We start from the raw sequence: 16,032 nt of genomic DNA, 5'->3' as shown, positions 1-16,032 counted from the left end.
GGATTTTAATTTTCTTCCGCATTATTCCTTTTAACAACATCCACAAATATTTCAGTAATTTGTTTTCTGTCGGTTAAATAGAAAAGTTTTAATTCAGTCTGGAAGCAATCTCACCCAGGTTCCTCTACAACAAATAGTTGACCCTGCTTTTGGTGTGGTGTGTTTTATGGCAAGGGCACCCTGTCAGTTGCTCTGGGCTGGTGCCAGACCCTAATACTTTTTCTCTGGAAGGGAGGCACCATATGCTGAGCACAGTTACAGTAAAACTGCTGGTTTGACTGACTGCTTTCTCAGAATGGTCAGAGGATTAAAGTGTGTGCTTGGGTAACTAAATGTCATGGCCATTCCTGCTGGGAGTGCAAGGTGGGAGCCACATTTCCCCAAAAACCAGCACAAGTACCATGCTGCCACTGTTTATCCCTGCTTGTATTCTGAGGATAGGAAGTCTGCCTGGGTCACTTGAGGGAGTGAATTCTATTATCACCAGTGTCCTGAATGGGAATACGATTCTCATCCTTGGGAAGTCCTTTTTATACCTCTATTACTCACCTCTTCCTTGCCCACTTTAAGGTGATCCTGGTTGGAAATGCTTTCTCTCTCGTTTTCCCTACTGCAGTGCTCTGACCACTAAGAAGAATGGGGTGGTTCTTGGTAGGAGATTTTGTGGAATATGGAAAAATACATGTAGTTACTTGTCTAAAAAGTCAGTTTAGCGTGTTCTTTCCTAACGAGTTACTTTGTTGAATTATGCAAAAGTGTAAATTTTAAAGCACTTCTGCTCAAAATGTGGCAATAACTGCGCATATAAATGTGTATAGTAACTTTGGTGTGTTGGAAAAAATGGTCTTTGGTACAGAAAGCTTGTGAATCAGTGTTTTAGGGTACAATTCATCTCAAAGAAGAGAAAGCCTGCATCATTTGTTTTTCTTCTTTACTTTCTCTGTTAGCAAGAAGTACTGTAGAGAGGATGTAGAGTACCTCCAGGTAGCACCTCCTACCCAGGGAAAGATACAACCCTCCTTTTTTATTTTCTTTTCATTTTAATTCTGTTTTTGTTCTGTGTTCTAGCCAGATCACATGGGAGATTCCTAGTAGGTACCAGCAAAAGGAGCCAAACCACCACCACTCAATATAAATATATATTTATATACATTTATACGTGGAGGTAGAATCATAGAATTGTTTAGGTTGGAAAAGATCTTTAAGGTCATTGAGTCCAGTCATTAATCTAACACTGCCAAGTCCACCACTAAAATTTGGATATGGGACATCAGCTATTTATTTTGAAAAAAACACGATAGAGGTGAATTCTATGTATCCAACATTTCATTTTATCATAAATTATCTTCAGGGATTAAGGATGTAACTTTCTATTTAATTGTTACACCGGTGACTTAGAAGGCAATTAATTTTCTAGCAGAAAGAAAATCTAGGTGCTTTTCTGCTCCCCAGTAGCACTGACTTAACTGCAATGGAAGGAAGAAAGCAGTGCTGTTTGTGTTGGTGTAAACAGTGAACTGAGATACGTCTGATGAAGACACATTTTGCTTTCATCTTCCAAGTTTGGATGTTTGTAAGTGTGACAAGGGAGGGGTGGCAAAGAGGATGGGAGAAACTGAATGACCTAGTTTGAAAACCAGTCCATGGGGATTTGTTTGATCAGCTCATCTGAGCACTGCACTTGCATTTCCCACTTGGTGATTTTGCTCTGGTCTCTCAATCCAGGAGCAGAAGACTCAGTGAAGAGAGTTGAAGGTTGACCCCCTCCTCCAGCGGTGGTCTGCTTTTGGCAGTGGGTTTTGTTGTCCCTCTCCTTTGCATGCTGGGCAAAGAGAATGGATCCAGCACTTCCAGATGTTCTGCAGCACAGGCAACTGCTGACTCTGAGGTTCAAGCCAAGGCTGCAGCTCATGGGTTTCCTCTGATTGCTCAGATTGCAACTCACCCCCAAAATGGGAAAACAATACACAAACAGGCATAGGCAAAGATAAATCCAACGTTGCTTCAAACTGTTGGCTGCAGGTTCTAAAACTTGAGGAAGTCCCTTGGCAGTGAAGAGCTCTGAGAGATGTTTTTTTTGTGATCTGTGTAGTGTTTTATATTTCATCACTAGGGACAGAGAAGGTTTGGTTGAAGATAAGACAGGTTGTGTCCAAAGGACATGGTCCCCATCTTCCCTGTCTGCTGCCTCAGGGGAGAAGGCTGACCAAATAAACAGGCTCACTTTCACTGTGCTTTGCAACAGCAGCCAGGGAAAATGAGGTCCTAATCCAGTGGCGTAGCTCATTTTTTTCAACTCCTTCACAACAGCCCTCTTTGGTAAATTAATGCATATGTCAACTCTTGTCAGAAGCTTTTAGCAATGAACAAATGAGTTCAGCACCATAATCTAATAAACAAATAGATAACCTGTTCCAGTTTTGTTCTGAGTGAGGCGATGTTTCCCTCATTGAGTTGTTTCATGGACCCTTCTCAGAGGAGAAGGATGGTACCTGGGAATGCAGCCTATTTCCTCTCCAGGACAGGGTTTGATCTTCTGACTTAGATGCCCTGATTTTCACTTGCTTGTGTGGAAGTGTCTCCCTCTTAGCAGGCTGGTTTCTGTCATTTTTTAAAAAAATCATTCAGAACTACTTTTGTCCCCAGTCTTGGATCTGACCAGCTGCAGCTGAAAGTGAGATCTCATTGTACTAATTGCTGCACAAGTAAAATGAACTTTATGCTCACTTCTACAAACACTGGAGAGAAGGCAAAGGAAAGCTTTTTGTGCTGGTGGACAGAGGCATAGTGGGGTTAAGTGACATCCCCAACGTCCTAAAAGAAGTCTGTGACAGGGAAGAATGCTTAGAGCTTTTTTCTTAAATCTTATGGTTCTTCTTCCGCCTTCTATTTTAGCACAGATTTTTATTGACGTTTCAGAGTTCCATGGACTGTTTGTTGCATCAGTTCAACTTTAGTCCTTCACTAAGCTTTAGTAAAGGACTGTTGTATTTTCTGTAAGTCATGTCTATGGCAGAGAGGTTGGTGTGGGGCATTAGATGGAGTGCTCTGCCCCATAGTTATATGGAAAAATAAGCTAAGGATCAAAATGCAGCCTTCTGTCGATGGCTTTGTGTGTTGTAAGCCTGATGTGTAGGAAGCTCAGCTGATGTGCATGTGGGAGGACAATCCAGCAGCGGGTTGTACCTGCCTGTCCCTGCCTCCCTGCCACCACTGGGGCTGCAGGAGCATTGGCTGCGATTTGCTAGGAAGGATGGCACTTGGTGTCTACAGCTGCCAGCTGAATGGAAACGCAGTCTCATCAAAAAACCCATTGTTTTCACAATGAGGGGCATCCACTGTGATGAAGCAGCTGAGATTTTGCATAATTTGGGGAACTGAACCCTTGTTTCCTACCCTTGTGCTAATTACTGCCTTTGGGGTGTTTTGAGAGGGAGGTCAGTGAGTTCTGACGTGAACGCTGGGGTGGAGGGGATTTCCCGTGCTGGTGACCAGAGCTGGAGTGAAAGGTCTGTGTACAGGACACTAAAGACAGCATCTGTTTGTACTAAATTAAGTTGCTTATTAAAAGCTGTGTCACTTGCAGTGAGCCTGGCGTGGTGTACCAGTGCCACTCCTTTTAACAGCCACAAACTTGTGGGCACAAACTTGCAAGGGGTCCAGCTCTAGTCGCACTGGCTATGCCTGAAGGGTGGTAAAAGCCACCTACCTCTTGAGAGGGGGTAAAAAATGGCTTTTGAGCTGCTGCCTCAGCTCAGACCCAAACGTCAAAGCAGCCAGTGCTGGCACTTTCCCACGTGGCCCCTTCGTCCCCACCAGAGTCTCATCTACTTCTCCTGAAAGCTTTAGTACCTTATTCTGGCTCTAGTAACACTGGAAGAAGTCCAGAGTGATTCCAGCAGAGCTATTTTGGATTTGCAGTTGCAGGCGGAATTGTACCTAGAGGTTTTAAGTTAATCGCACGGTCATTTTTCCTCTGTATGTTTAACCACGGAGGTTAATTAACATTTCAAAGTTTCACAGGCTGCTTCTTCCATTATCTCAGCCAGTTGTGGTGAAAGGCAGTGTGGCAAGAGGGTGGTAGTCTGACTGGAGTTGTGCAGATAGGAAAATCACTGGGAATTGTTTCCAGTGAATCCCAGGGGTTTAAGTAGTTGGATGGCAGGGCGAAGGTGGGGGTGAGGATGCATATGCTACCATGGTACACGTTTCCTATTGACTTCCCATGTAGTAAACAAAATTACCAGATGATTGTTGGCGTGTGGTGGGTTGTTTTTTTTTTTTTTTAATTTGAAGAGAATATTTTAAGCAGGACTGCGATTCATAGTCCTGAACTGTAGGGGACTAATGTTCCTGTTCTCCAGCTGGGAGAAACTAATTCAACATCTTGTGTTGTAAACACTCACTCATTTTAACTGATTACACCTCCAATGTTCCTCAAATCACTAAAATTACTAATTGCTATTCCTTACACATCGGAGAGTGAATCCTGAATAATTAACCCCAAATAAAATTAGATGAATTGGCCCTTTTAATTAGAATCCCTGCTGCTGTTTGTTCTGAGCTTCCTTTTCTTACTGTTAAGAGACTTTTAGAATGATTAAAACTGTTTAAGACTTAAACAGCCAGTGACCTTTTAATACAATATAAATCCATAAAAGCAATATTTCAGCTAGCAGGTGGTGAAGTAAATTTTGAGTGCAACTACCTGACAGACTCAGTATTCCTTTTTTAAATGCTGAGGATGAAATTAGCCAGTGTGGTTTTTTTTTCTTCCTCATGCTTATTAATACAGTAGCTGATTAGCACAAGTAGTTCAAATGGTAGGATTAGTGATTGGTAAGAGTGGTAAATTAAACGGTGCTTTGGGTTGTTGGAGCTGCTTTATTTTAGGAATCACAGGCCAATGTGGTATATTTAGGTGGATTGTGGAGCTGGTGTGTCATCATGCAACAGTTTCCCCTGCACTGACGTGGTGTCAGTGGCTCCTCACAACATGGTTGTGGCCAAAACATGATTTTAATTGTGTGCTTTCCTTGGCTAAGTACAGATGCTACAGGAAAATGTTGACTTTGGGACACTTAGTAAGATGTATGTTCACACCTAGGAGGCAGCAGGTCACATCTAGCTGAAGTTTTCTATAAAAATCCTGTGGTGTCACTTTGCAGTAGGAAGTTTCCCAGACCACTGTAGTGATACTGTGATATTCTGCAGGCTTCTGCGATGGTCACTGTGGAATACAGGTTCATGGTAGCCTCAATCAACAGGATTTTAGCCTACTGCTCAATGAATTAGGGTTTAGGTGTAAATCTTAATTGTTTCAATGTAGAAAGCTTTGACTTTCTGCAGTAGAAGGTAAATACTTGACTGAGAAGTGCCTCTATCTGCTCAGTACTTTGCCAAATGGAGTCTGTCTGGATCAGAATGGAAACACAGCAGTGGGGATTTGTTCCATCACTATCCTTAGTCTGGTCTCTGAGTCAGGGCTGAAGTGTGTTTCTCAGGTGATTCAAACTGATTCTGAACCAGCTTCAGAATCAGAAATTATTGAGATGACAATCAGAAAGGGTTATTTTTGCTTGGAAGGAGAAAATTGAAATCAGCCTCTGACATACAGTCCTCAGATGTTAGCTAGAGATCTGGGAAGACCAGTGTAAGCCCAGTTTTTTTGTTTAATAGGTTTCGTTAACTTATTGTTTCAGTGAAAAATAGGGTGTTTTGCTTTTTTGTGTTTCTCTGTGTTTTTCTCCCAAAGAGTCTCTTTTACTGAACATATGAGACCTTCAAGACTAGAAGTTTCAAAGCTGCAAATCTTCATGTCTAAACAGCTGTGTCTGTCAAGGGGGGAGGTGATTACTGTGCTACAATTCATTTGTTGGCTGGCAGATATATCTCCTGAAAACAAAGACTTGAGACATGAGCCTGATCGAGCAAAAAATGAAGTGCACTTAAAATTTTAAAGGTTAAACTGTAAGTGAGAACGGTGTTTGGTGCATGAGACAGGATGTTTTTCTCAGCTCCTACTTGTACCCAGAAGGCATCAGGCAGCCAGCGGCAAAAATTTTATGAGTTTCTATTCAGCCTGACAGGTTTGGGCTGATGTAGGTATATATTAGGGCTTTGAACAATTTTATATTTGTATGCTTGAAAGTGGAATAATGAAATGTTTAAAGCTCCTTGGAAAGTGTAAGAGGGGGAATTTTGGGGCAGAGAGGGGTAAAACCTTGCAAGTACATCTGCAATGGCACAGATTCGATCAAAGCCAGAAGCCCGGCTGGGGCCTGGGAGGCATCACTTCTGCTTATGGCTCTGCTATTGCTTCCTAACATAACCATGATGGACTCACCTAGTTTCTGCCTAATTATCTGTATTTACAGTATCCAAGTGTTCTACTGATTGGGGTGGGCCATTACCAGGCTGGCAGTCCTGTGTCTGGTGGCTGCAGCGGGTGATGCTGCGGCGCAGGAGCCGCACGGGTGCTGAGGGAAGAGCTCAGAGCTGTGGTTTCACGGGACGCTGCGCCGCCGTATCTGAAATAACCGAGCTGGGATGTGTCTCACTGCACAGCCCCTTCGTAGGTTGACTCACGGTCTTCACAGCTGTACGAAGAGGGAATGGTGCAACAAGGAGTGTTTGTTTTCTCTTCTCAAATATATGGTAACAGGTAGAGATTTCTCATTGTAAGAGCTGAAGTCAGGCTGTGTCATGGTGTGATTTCCTACCTCCAAACATGCCTGGCCCAGGCTGCCTCCATGGGGAGACTTGCCATTGGAAGGCAAGTCTCTTCACCTGCCTAGAAGTACAGATTGCTTTCTAGAGGTGCCTTGATGTCTCTCTGTTGACAGAACTCATTGCAGTCCCTCCCATAACCTGAAGTACATCCAAGTGTTCAGGTTGATGTCAGGTGAAAGTCAACCAAGATGCTGGTCTTGGTGCTGAACAGTAATCAATACTAATGAGCCTTTTGCCTGTCTTATCCCTCATTCACAGAGGGACAATCTGCTTAAATCAGTCAGGAGAGGGTGAGTGCTCAGGGTGGGATGTGTTCTCCACCAGCCCATGGTTAACTGGTCACCCCAGAGCTCCATTCTGCTGTGGCTGCCGGTGCATCCATGCAGACCAGGGACGGTCCCTTCCCCAGATGGCTCCCACCTCGCTCTGTGATGCTGAAGGTGGTCAGCAGTGGGTGGCAGTGATATGCTCTGCCTGGACATGGACTTTCCTGCCTCCTCCCACGGCTTGCCCAGCTCTAAGAAAGTGAAATCTGACTTGCAAAGCTCCGGGGGTGAGAGGAGGTCCCCAAGGTGCATTGTAGGGACACTGTGCTTAAAGAGAGTGTAGGCTGGCTTTCGGGGCCTTTTCCTCTTTTGCGCCCTCAAATGTAGACCTGTTTCTTCGCCACGTCATCTAGAGTCATATGCTGCTCAGGACATGGATTTTAGTCTTTGCGTGCTTCCCTGCCTGCTGGAGGGAGGCTTCCAGCAATGCCAATAATAATAATGCAGTGACAGCTTTCCCTTCTGCATCCAAGGGAATTCTCTCCCGCGAGTGCAGTGGGAACAGCATCAGGTCCTGCGGCTGTGTGTGGGAAAGAGGAAAGCACAGTGGCAGAATAAATAACTAAAGCTGTGAAGGAGAAAGGTCCATCTGTTCGCAGAGGACCAGGAAAAGGCCAGACATCTGCAAGGTTCCCCCAGTTCATCAGGCATCTGCTCTCTGCTTCCCAGTCTAAAAACCTTCCAACTTACGAGGAGAGTGGAGCCAACAGCTTATCTAACACAGGATGGAGTCAGCAAAGCTGGGCTGGGATGTGGTAGAGCCAGCTGTCTCCTACTGGAAAGAAGTGTTCTCTTCCAAACTCTAGGAGAGAACTCTTTTTCTGTCTTTTGCTTCTTTTCTGAAAAATCTTGCAAATGTTTTTTTTCTTTCAGGAGGAATGGGTCTTCCAAAAGGGCAAAAATGGTATTTGGTTTATGTTTGTTTTAACGGTCATTGTTAGATCCAGACTTCTGTTTATGCAGAAAACCTGCCCCTTTCCCTGTCTCATCCCCTCCAGCACATTCTCTACCTCAACTTTCCATAGGTGTTTTGAAGGGTTGTAATAAAGCAAGAGTGTCTGACTAATGTGCTGTGCAGGGAGATCAGTCTTTGGCATTGGAGCCAGGACTAACTGGAGAAACATCATCTTAAGCACAATCTTGAGAAGTCTGTGTCTGCTGGAGTCGAATTTGTTTGCAAAATCACATTGGCTGGTTGGAGGGTCATTTTCAGAGCAAAGGAGAAAAGTTTCTGAAGGACTCAAACATCCCAGCATTTTTTAGAACTAAACCCTTAGATATTAATTTAAAAATCTTTCTACTTTTCTTTTTATTTTGTATTGTATTTCACATGATTTGAAATAAAAGATTGGATTAATTATAGAGCAAAGAGAAGGATACTGCAGATATTATTGGACATAATTTTTTGAAAAATCAATCCTGAACTCTGTAATAACATGAGCCAGTGGGTTTCATGGGATTTTATGTATTGGAGCAACATGATTGTCTTAAATTAGTTTTCAATGTGTTGTTTTTGAACTGTCTTTGAGTATCTGTATTTAGGATGATACTTTCTTATGGATTCAGAAGGGGTTTTTTGGGTCCCATCCATGCTCACTTTGAGGAAAATGGGAAGAAATTACTTTCCTGGGAAACAACATCTCTGAAAGTCCTAGGGGAAGTTTGTGTCTTTCAGAGAGTGATTCGAAATAGAAGAGAAAAACTTTCCAGAGCTGCAGACCCATCTGCTTCCCGGGCAGAGAGCATGAAGGTACTGTGCTGGCAGTGCTGCCCAGCTGGTGCCTGGGCCTGGGCTGGGCTGAGCCTGGGGCTCTGAAGTGGGCACAGGTGGCCCAGAGGGCTGCAGGTCACAGGGGTTTGGCTCAGCACCTTCCTGTGCGGTTTGGAGCCTGCTCCTTGGCATTTAGGGATGGTGCTGAGGGCCCCTAGCCTGAACCCAGTGTGATGCTGCATGGAGATCTGGAGGGTCAAGTAGGGAGCTCATATCTCCTTCCAAATGCAACAGTTCCTAAATATGTGAAATATCACACTTTTGTTGATCTGAAACCTTCCATCCCAGATGCTGTACACACGAGAGCCAACAGCAAACAGCTCTACTTGCAGCATCAGTCTTCATAAGAAGAAATAAAAACATACCAAAGTGGTCCAAATTGCAGTCAGCTGCCTTCCCTGGAGACAAATCCAGAGCTAATGGCAAATGCTCTTTTTCCACCATTAGGAGGTGCTTTCAGAGCCTGGTGTCCTGCTGCCTGCAGCCTGTGCTGCTCTGTCCTTGTTTTGTTTCTCCTTTGTGGTCCCACATCCCATGAAATTCTCAAAGAGAACTCTCTTCTCCCACCTCCCAACTCTATGCTAAGCTGGATGCCTTCACAGCCAGTGTATGCTGCTTTGTCTTCCCATCAGCACTTCTGGAAGATTAACATGAGCAAATTGAATTCTAGAAATTTTGTACATCAGCCCCCTTTTAAATATCCTGAGTTACGAGAGGTGGATTCTTGTGCACCTGGCCCATCACATGGCTGTTGTCATTGAGAGGAGCCTGTGATCTTCCCAGCAGTTCTTTACATGAAGCTATGAAGTCCCTATAGAAAGAGGGAGATGCAAAGAGTGTGGCTGCCTGCCAGCAGCAGGGATGCAGGAGATGGGCTGGTCTAGATTCTGGGCTCCAGCTCCAGGCCTCTGTGTGTCCTCTACAGGAGGGAATCCCTGCTTTTGGACAGCACCTGATGCTGTCTTTATAGGGATCAAGAAAAGCTGGCATAGTTTAGCACATGAGGGAAATGAATTGGAAAGGATCCATTGCTAAGTATAGATACGGGATGTTCATTAGTGCAAGTTTTGTGGTTGCCTGTGGCAGGTTGGAGATGTGACTTGGATCTGTGGAGCTGCTTGTTGGTGCCTTCAGGCTTTGTGGCACATCACCTTTTGCAGTGGAGTCTGAGCACCCCTGAGCTGTGTAGCCATTTCCTGAAGCAGCGAGGGGTGAAGCTGAGCATTTAATGGTTAAATAATGTGTTGTGTCCTGTGCCACAAAACCGATGGGCCGAGCTGCAAGGTTCACCCTGATCATCCATGTCATGATGTGGGGAAATGCTGGTGAGTCTAAATTCTCCCATTCTCTCTCCTAGGGGACTTTCTTCCTCCCCCACCCCCTCCTGTGGATGACCTTGGGAACATCACATCACCACAAGGTGCCTTCCCCCCCCCACCCCCTCTGGATGATGTTACTTACAATGTGCAGGTAAGAAGATAAGAATTTTGTCATTCATGCAGAACCGATCCAGAAACTGGTGAAATGAATGAATGATAATAAAATGAGGTGGCAAAGTTCTGGTTAAAAATCATGTGTCAGGAATAACTAAGTCAGCTTTAGCAAGCTGTGTTTCCCAAGCAGGGAATATTTCCATTCAAAACTTGCTGGGCTATTAAAGGATTTTTCCCATCCGGCTTGAATTAGAAGACTAATTGCTTTATGTCCTTGTGATGGCGGATGGGAGTGAAACCTTCCCAGAATGAATTGTTTTCTGGAATGGCCCTCTCCTTCCATGGACTGTGGAGAGACTTTAGGGCAGTAATCTGATCCTAAAAGTGTTTTGTTTAGATGCCTAAAATTAAGTGAAGCAAATAAGCCCTGGCCTAGGCTCCAGTGATGTAATTGAGACTCTTTTCACCCTGTTTTTGCTGGCTTGGGTGTTCTAGATTTGCCATCTGGATGAAAACGCAACTGAAGATGCATCAGGTGATGATGACATGTCCAAAGTGGGTATGGACAGACCCTGAACACCTTTGAAAGATATGAACACTTTTGTGCAGGTATTGCAGGTTTGCCTGGAGTGCCAGGTTTGTGTTTGCTCAGGCACATTCTGGAGAGATGCATTCAGACTTCAGGGACAAGGCAGTCAATGTGATCAAGGAGTGAGAAGCTGATCTTCCCAGTGGAGACCAGAAGCATTTGTCTTGTTAGCTGAGCAAAAGGAAGGCTGAGGATGAGTCTGGTTGCAAATTTGAAATACACCTGGGGAATAAGCCCGTATTTCAGCTCTGTGTGGGTGTTGGTGCAGGAACAGGAGAGGCTGAGCTTGCCAGAAGTACCTTCATGCTGGTGTTTAGAAATTTTCTAAGCACTGAAGGCTCTGAAGTTCTGGAAGAGCCTTCTGTGAGAAGTAGTGAGAGCAAAGAGAGCATGGTCTAGGTTTGAGGCTGTTGAGAGTTGGGTAACCACATATCCATAGACATGGGGCTGACCTCGATGGCCCTGAAAGATTGTGGCAGTCCTGTATCCCTTGGTGGATTTGACCATGAGAATAGGCCAGCAGGCAGGCATTAAACAGGATTCAAAGGACCTGACTTAGTTCCTGACCCTCTCACCAGCTGTGGAGTCAATTCATCTACTTTGTGCCTTGGTAAAAACAAAACATTCCCCTCCCTCACGGGCTTACTGGGGTCTCTTGCCTGTGGTGAGATGTTCAGATGATATGGCAAAGCCTCAGCCTTTCCTGAAATGGGCTCAGTGTTGGAGCAGCCTTTGAGCAGGAAGGGGTTAAGGGGGATTGTGTTCTCCCTTGCCAGGAAAGGCTGCAGCCGTCAGGGACATTGCCAAGTGCAGAGCATGGCTTTTCCCAGCCTTGGGGGGATGAAGTAATTCCCCAGCAAGTGTTGTTCTGTCTTTTATCTCTGTGAGAAGAGTGGCCCCCGTGGGAGCAGGGGAGCTTCCAGAGCGCCCTGGGAAGCCGTGGAGCAGCAGGCTCCTGGCAGAGGCAGGGCACTGCCTGCATGATGCCTGCACAGGAGCCTGGGTAGCAGGAAGGGCTCGTGGTGCCTCACAGGATTCCTCAGGGTCAGGCTTTCCCCTTCCCAGGTCACCCAAGGAGGGGACCTTGCATTTTTATTGAAAGGAGCTTGCTCCTGCTATGGCTTCAAAAGTGTCCCTGAGCCACTCAAGGCTGTCACTGGGATGTGCCCCTTGGTAGAACCACTCAGCAGGACAACTCTTCCCTCTGAGCTCATGGAATTGCTATTTGTCACACCCTTTCTCTCTGGCTTTGGGAAAATGGGGCTGGAGCTGTGTTCAGTGTTGGGTTTTAGCAAGAGCTTGGTTAGAGCAGGATTCCTTTGCATGGGATCCTGCTCAGAGGAAGGTGAGCCTACCAGGTGTACCCAAGCAGTCCTGCCTGTCACCACTCCAAACATACTCTTATGCAGCAAACACAGCTCCCTGCCTTTAATCTGTGCTCTGTGGTCAACTATTCCCCTTCCTTTTCCCTTCCATTTTCTGTTGGAGATCAGGAGCAGACAGAAGTCAGGGCTAAAGTCAGGAGCCAGCAGGGGTTTGTGTTGCAAGATCACCTCCTTATCTTTCAGGAACAGCAAAAGTCATGCTGAAGCAAGTTGTAAAGCCCAAGAGAGGAGGAAAAGGGCAGGCGGTGCTGGAGAAAGCTGCTCAATGCCTTTGTGCATCGAACACAGTAATTTTTCACATCTCTGGGCAGACATTCTTATGCTAAAGGGGCAGAACTAATGGTGACTGTGTTCCTTCTGCTGTGAGGAGGACATGGTTGTCTGAAATCAAGGATCTCATGAACATGTGTTGTATTGGACTCCAAGAGGCTGATTTTGCTCTCCAATGCCAGACCGCTTAATTTCCATGCCTCAGTTTCCCTACTGCTAAATGTAAGTGCTGGAGCAGCAGACCCAGTTCCTGAGCGCTGACCCGACCTGAGGCTGCTGTCTGGAGTGTTTGGCCCCCGTGGACCTGGTGAGAGACTTCCAGATCTACTCCAGAGTTTGAAATTCATCCGTTCTGTCAAATCAGCCATTTTACATCAGAAATTTCTCTCTGGATGGCACAGTGCTGATGACAGGTTATGAGATATGTGTGCTGTGGGGCTCCAGGTACAGCTTTTTATACTAGGTGTTAAGTTGATGAAGACAGCATGATAAATGTTTAGTTTATTACCAGTTTGTGTGTTACTGTTACCAGAGGGCTGAAAGCTGCACAGCTTATTACAGTTGAAGTTGCAGCTTAAAAGCAGCAGTTAAAATAATAATACCCAGTTTTCATAGAGCTGTTTATCTCTGGATCTCTATTTGGACAGGGGAACTGGCCACTTAGGATCAGATCCAAAAAGGTACTTTAGTATCTGACTTATGCTCTGACAGAAATTAGAGGAGGGCTGGTCATGAAATACCTTTGTGATAGATCTGGCATTTTCTTGTGATTTCTGTTTTCCCATCTAGATCCGTCATATTCGGATTCACAGAAGGGCTGTGGGGAGGAAGGGGGAAGGAAATTTAAACTCTTTTCTTATTAACTGGAAGGCCTTTTTTTAGAGAAAAAAGGAAAGAAAAGGAAATATTTATTTTTAAAGGAGTGTGTTTGGGCTGGGGAAGAGTTGTGTTGGGAAGTTCCCCTTTGGCTGCAGCTGGGGAAGGCGAGGACTTCTTCCCAGAATGGTGGTGAGGGCGCGGCAATGGCGTGTTTGACAAATAAGGACATGAGCGAAGAGCCTTTTGCCACGTTGGCCTGGGCTCAGTTTAAAAGAGAAAGAAAAAAAAATTCTGGACGGGAAGAAAAATGAAATCACTGTTTGTCAAAGGGAAATAGATAGATCTGGGAGGGAGGGAGGCAGATTTTTATTATGCTTTTGCCTTCTAGTTTCAAAACAGGCATTCTGCCCAGGCCAGGGAAAGCAAAAGTGAAAAACTCTCATCAGCCACCTCTCAAGTACCCTGTTTTCTCTCAGAGAGGGACCCTCACTCATGGCTCTGGCAATTTCTTCCTTCTTGCCAGGCAGGGCTGTGCAGGGATGAGAACTGCACAGCTGTGTGAAAAGCCAGTCCTTGCCCCATGCCATGTCCTTGGGAAGGCTGTCTCGGGAGTCAAAGCTACTGGCTTTGAAATGACCAATTCTCTTTAAAGGAGAGGGTCAGAGCCCAGCATTTCATGCTGGGCCAGGACCTGGGTGGCTCAAAGCAGATGTGACCCTCAGCCACCATCTTGTCAAGGGCCACCTTGGGAAAACGTCCATTTACAGATCTCTACTAATTACCTGCACGTGCTGCATCTGCAGATGGGTCTGATTTTCTTTTGGGATCTGAGACGCTACCACCGCATGGGAAGGAGAGGATTGTGTTGAGCTGGGATGGCACCTCTTTCCCAGCAAGCCCCAGCTGTTATCAGTGTGTTTTCTATTGACAGGCCACAAAACACTTTACAAAAGAAATACCACTCTCTTCCTGATAAGGAAGGTGGAGCAGGGAAAGTGCTTTGCCTAGATCACCAGGCTGACCAGTAGCAGGCTAAAAATAAGACCAAGATCTCCTGCATCCCATCACAATTCTGCCTGCTACTCAGCAGGCCTCATTACTGTAATAACTGCCAATTAATGACTAAACACCGTCAGTGCCTGAATGCGGGAAGAACTTGGGATGTATCAAAGCGAATGTGAAGAAGTGGCTTTACGTTGGTGGTTAAAGTGAAGAAACAATCCAACTTTGAACAGTTGCATAAAGTGCAATATTAAGAATTTTAATATACCAGTTCTTGTTATAAACATCTATGCTCAGAGGGGAGGGTTGCAGCTACATGGGCAGGGAACTATTCCCACATTCAGAGCTGCTGAACTCACAGGTCGTACCGTCCTGTTATGATGTGCAGAAAATCAGCCAAAGGGCTCAAATTCCTATTGCCAAGGAATTTTGGACGGAGAAAAGCTGAAGCGCATTCTGGAGGCGTGTGCGCCTTGCTCTGCGAGGCTGTTCCGAGGAGACCTGTCTCACTTCTCCTGAGTGCTCACGCCGGGGAGAAGGTGGGAATGTGGGAATGTGTTGATAGCTGCGAGAAGCAAGAGCCTCATCCTTGTTAGGGAAGAGGCTGCCAGGTGTTTCGCTGTCTGACTCTGCTCCCCGCGAGCAGCGGTGGCGGTGCCTCTGTGGGCGCTGACTCACTGGCTGAAGGAACAGCCAGAACAGAGGAATTGTTGGTTTTGTTTGTTTTTTATTTTTTAAATTTATTTCTTAATTTTGGGTGCACATCTTGGCAAATAGCCAGGGAGGAAAGAGCATGAATTTTGCCGGGGGGGTTGCTGCCTTAAATAGCTCATATCCTGTTCAGAGGCTGGGCTCTGCCTGTTGGTGCTGGGTTTGCTTTAAATCACCTGTCTTTTAATGTCTGGAGAAGCTGAAAAGGCCACAGAGATCAGAACATGTGTTCAGCCTCCCTCTAGTGCTAGATTTTGTTAATCATCAGGATTATTGGCCTGGCTGTAGGTGCTTGCTGGTGAGGAATGTTGGTACCACAGGGCAGCTCTCGCTGCTGGTGGAGCCGCCTGACTCCAGGAGGGACCAGTAGCTCCCAAAAACTGTAAATAAAGCCACAGTCTGTATGCATTGCTTGCCATTCAAGATCCAGCTTTTGCAGATTTCTGTGACTTTTAACCTGATTTATTAAAATCCACGTGATAAGCATCTGCCTTTTATCTAAATTGAAGCTGTTTCCAACAGTATAAATAAATTACCTGGTAATGTTAACCCTCTTACTCAAACCTTGGCTTTGCAGGAATGCTTTTCTTCTGTTTCCTTCCTGCCTTCCTCATGTGTTTGAGAAACAGGAATATGCTGTGCTCTAAGTTAGACTTAAACAAATACCATGTATGTTCTCTGAATGTTTAAATGCTCACTGGGTCTCTACAGGTTTGCTCTATAATATGTGCTTGCTCTATAGTCGGGGTTTCTAGGATCCAGGGTGAGAAAAATCAGTCATATAACATCTGTATATGTTGATTAATATTGGGATGCATGAGAGATAAAATGCACGCATTTCTTATATGTGTATATATTTATATATTTACACCCTATAGATACATGTACAAGGAATGAATCATGAGTGGGAACGTAGAGCAGACCTTCACATTATTGGGGAAAAGCATGCACATTTTATCCCTGCTGCTTTTTTATCCCTTTTTTGTGGGTAGCA

The 16,032-nt window shown here is 45.2% G+C and overlaps 1 protein-coding gene across 7 annotated transcripts in view; it reads left to right on the top strand.

The window, feature by feature from the left end:
- LOC121671299 (LIM domain containing preferred translocation partner in lipoma) overlaps positions 1-16,032 on the top strand; it is a 333,806-nt gene that overhangs the window by 137,488 nt on the left and 180,286 nt on the right. For all 7 annotated transcript variants that reach the window (XM_042042722.1, XM_042042721.1, XM_042042717.1 and 4 more), the window contains one exon: positions 10,187-10,299. In XM_042042722.1, the coding sequence (XP_041898656.1) occupies positions 10,187-10,299 (113 nt within the window). The remainder of the gene's footprint in view (positions 1-10,186; positions 10,300-16,032) is intronic.

This window comes from Corvus kubaryi, unplaced genomic scaffold (genome assembly GCF_017639235.1).
Source record: "Corvus kubaryi isolate FWS band 111438036 unplaced genomic scaffold, C.kubaryi_AGA036_p1.0 37397, whole genome shotgun sequence".
Taxonomy (NCBI): Eukaryota; Metazoa; Chordata; class Aves; order Passeriformes; family Corvidae; genus Corvus; species Corvus kubaryi.
This window is presented reverse-complemented; position numbering and strand designations above follow the sequence as displayed.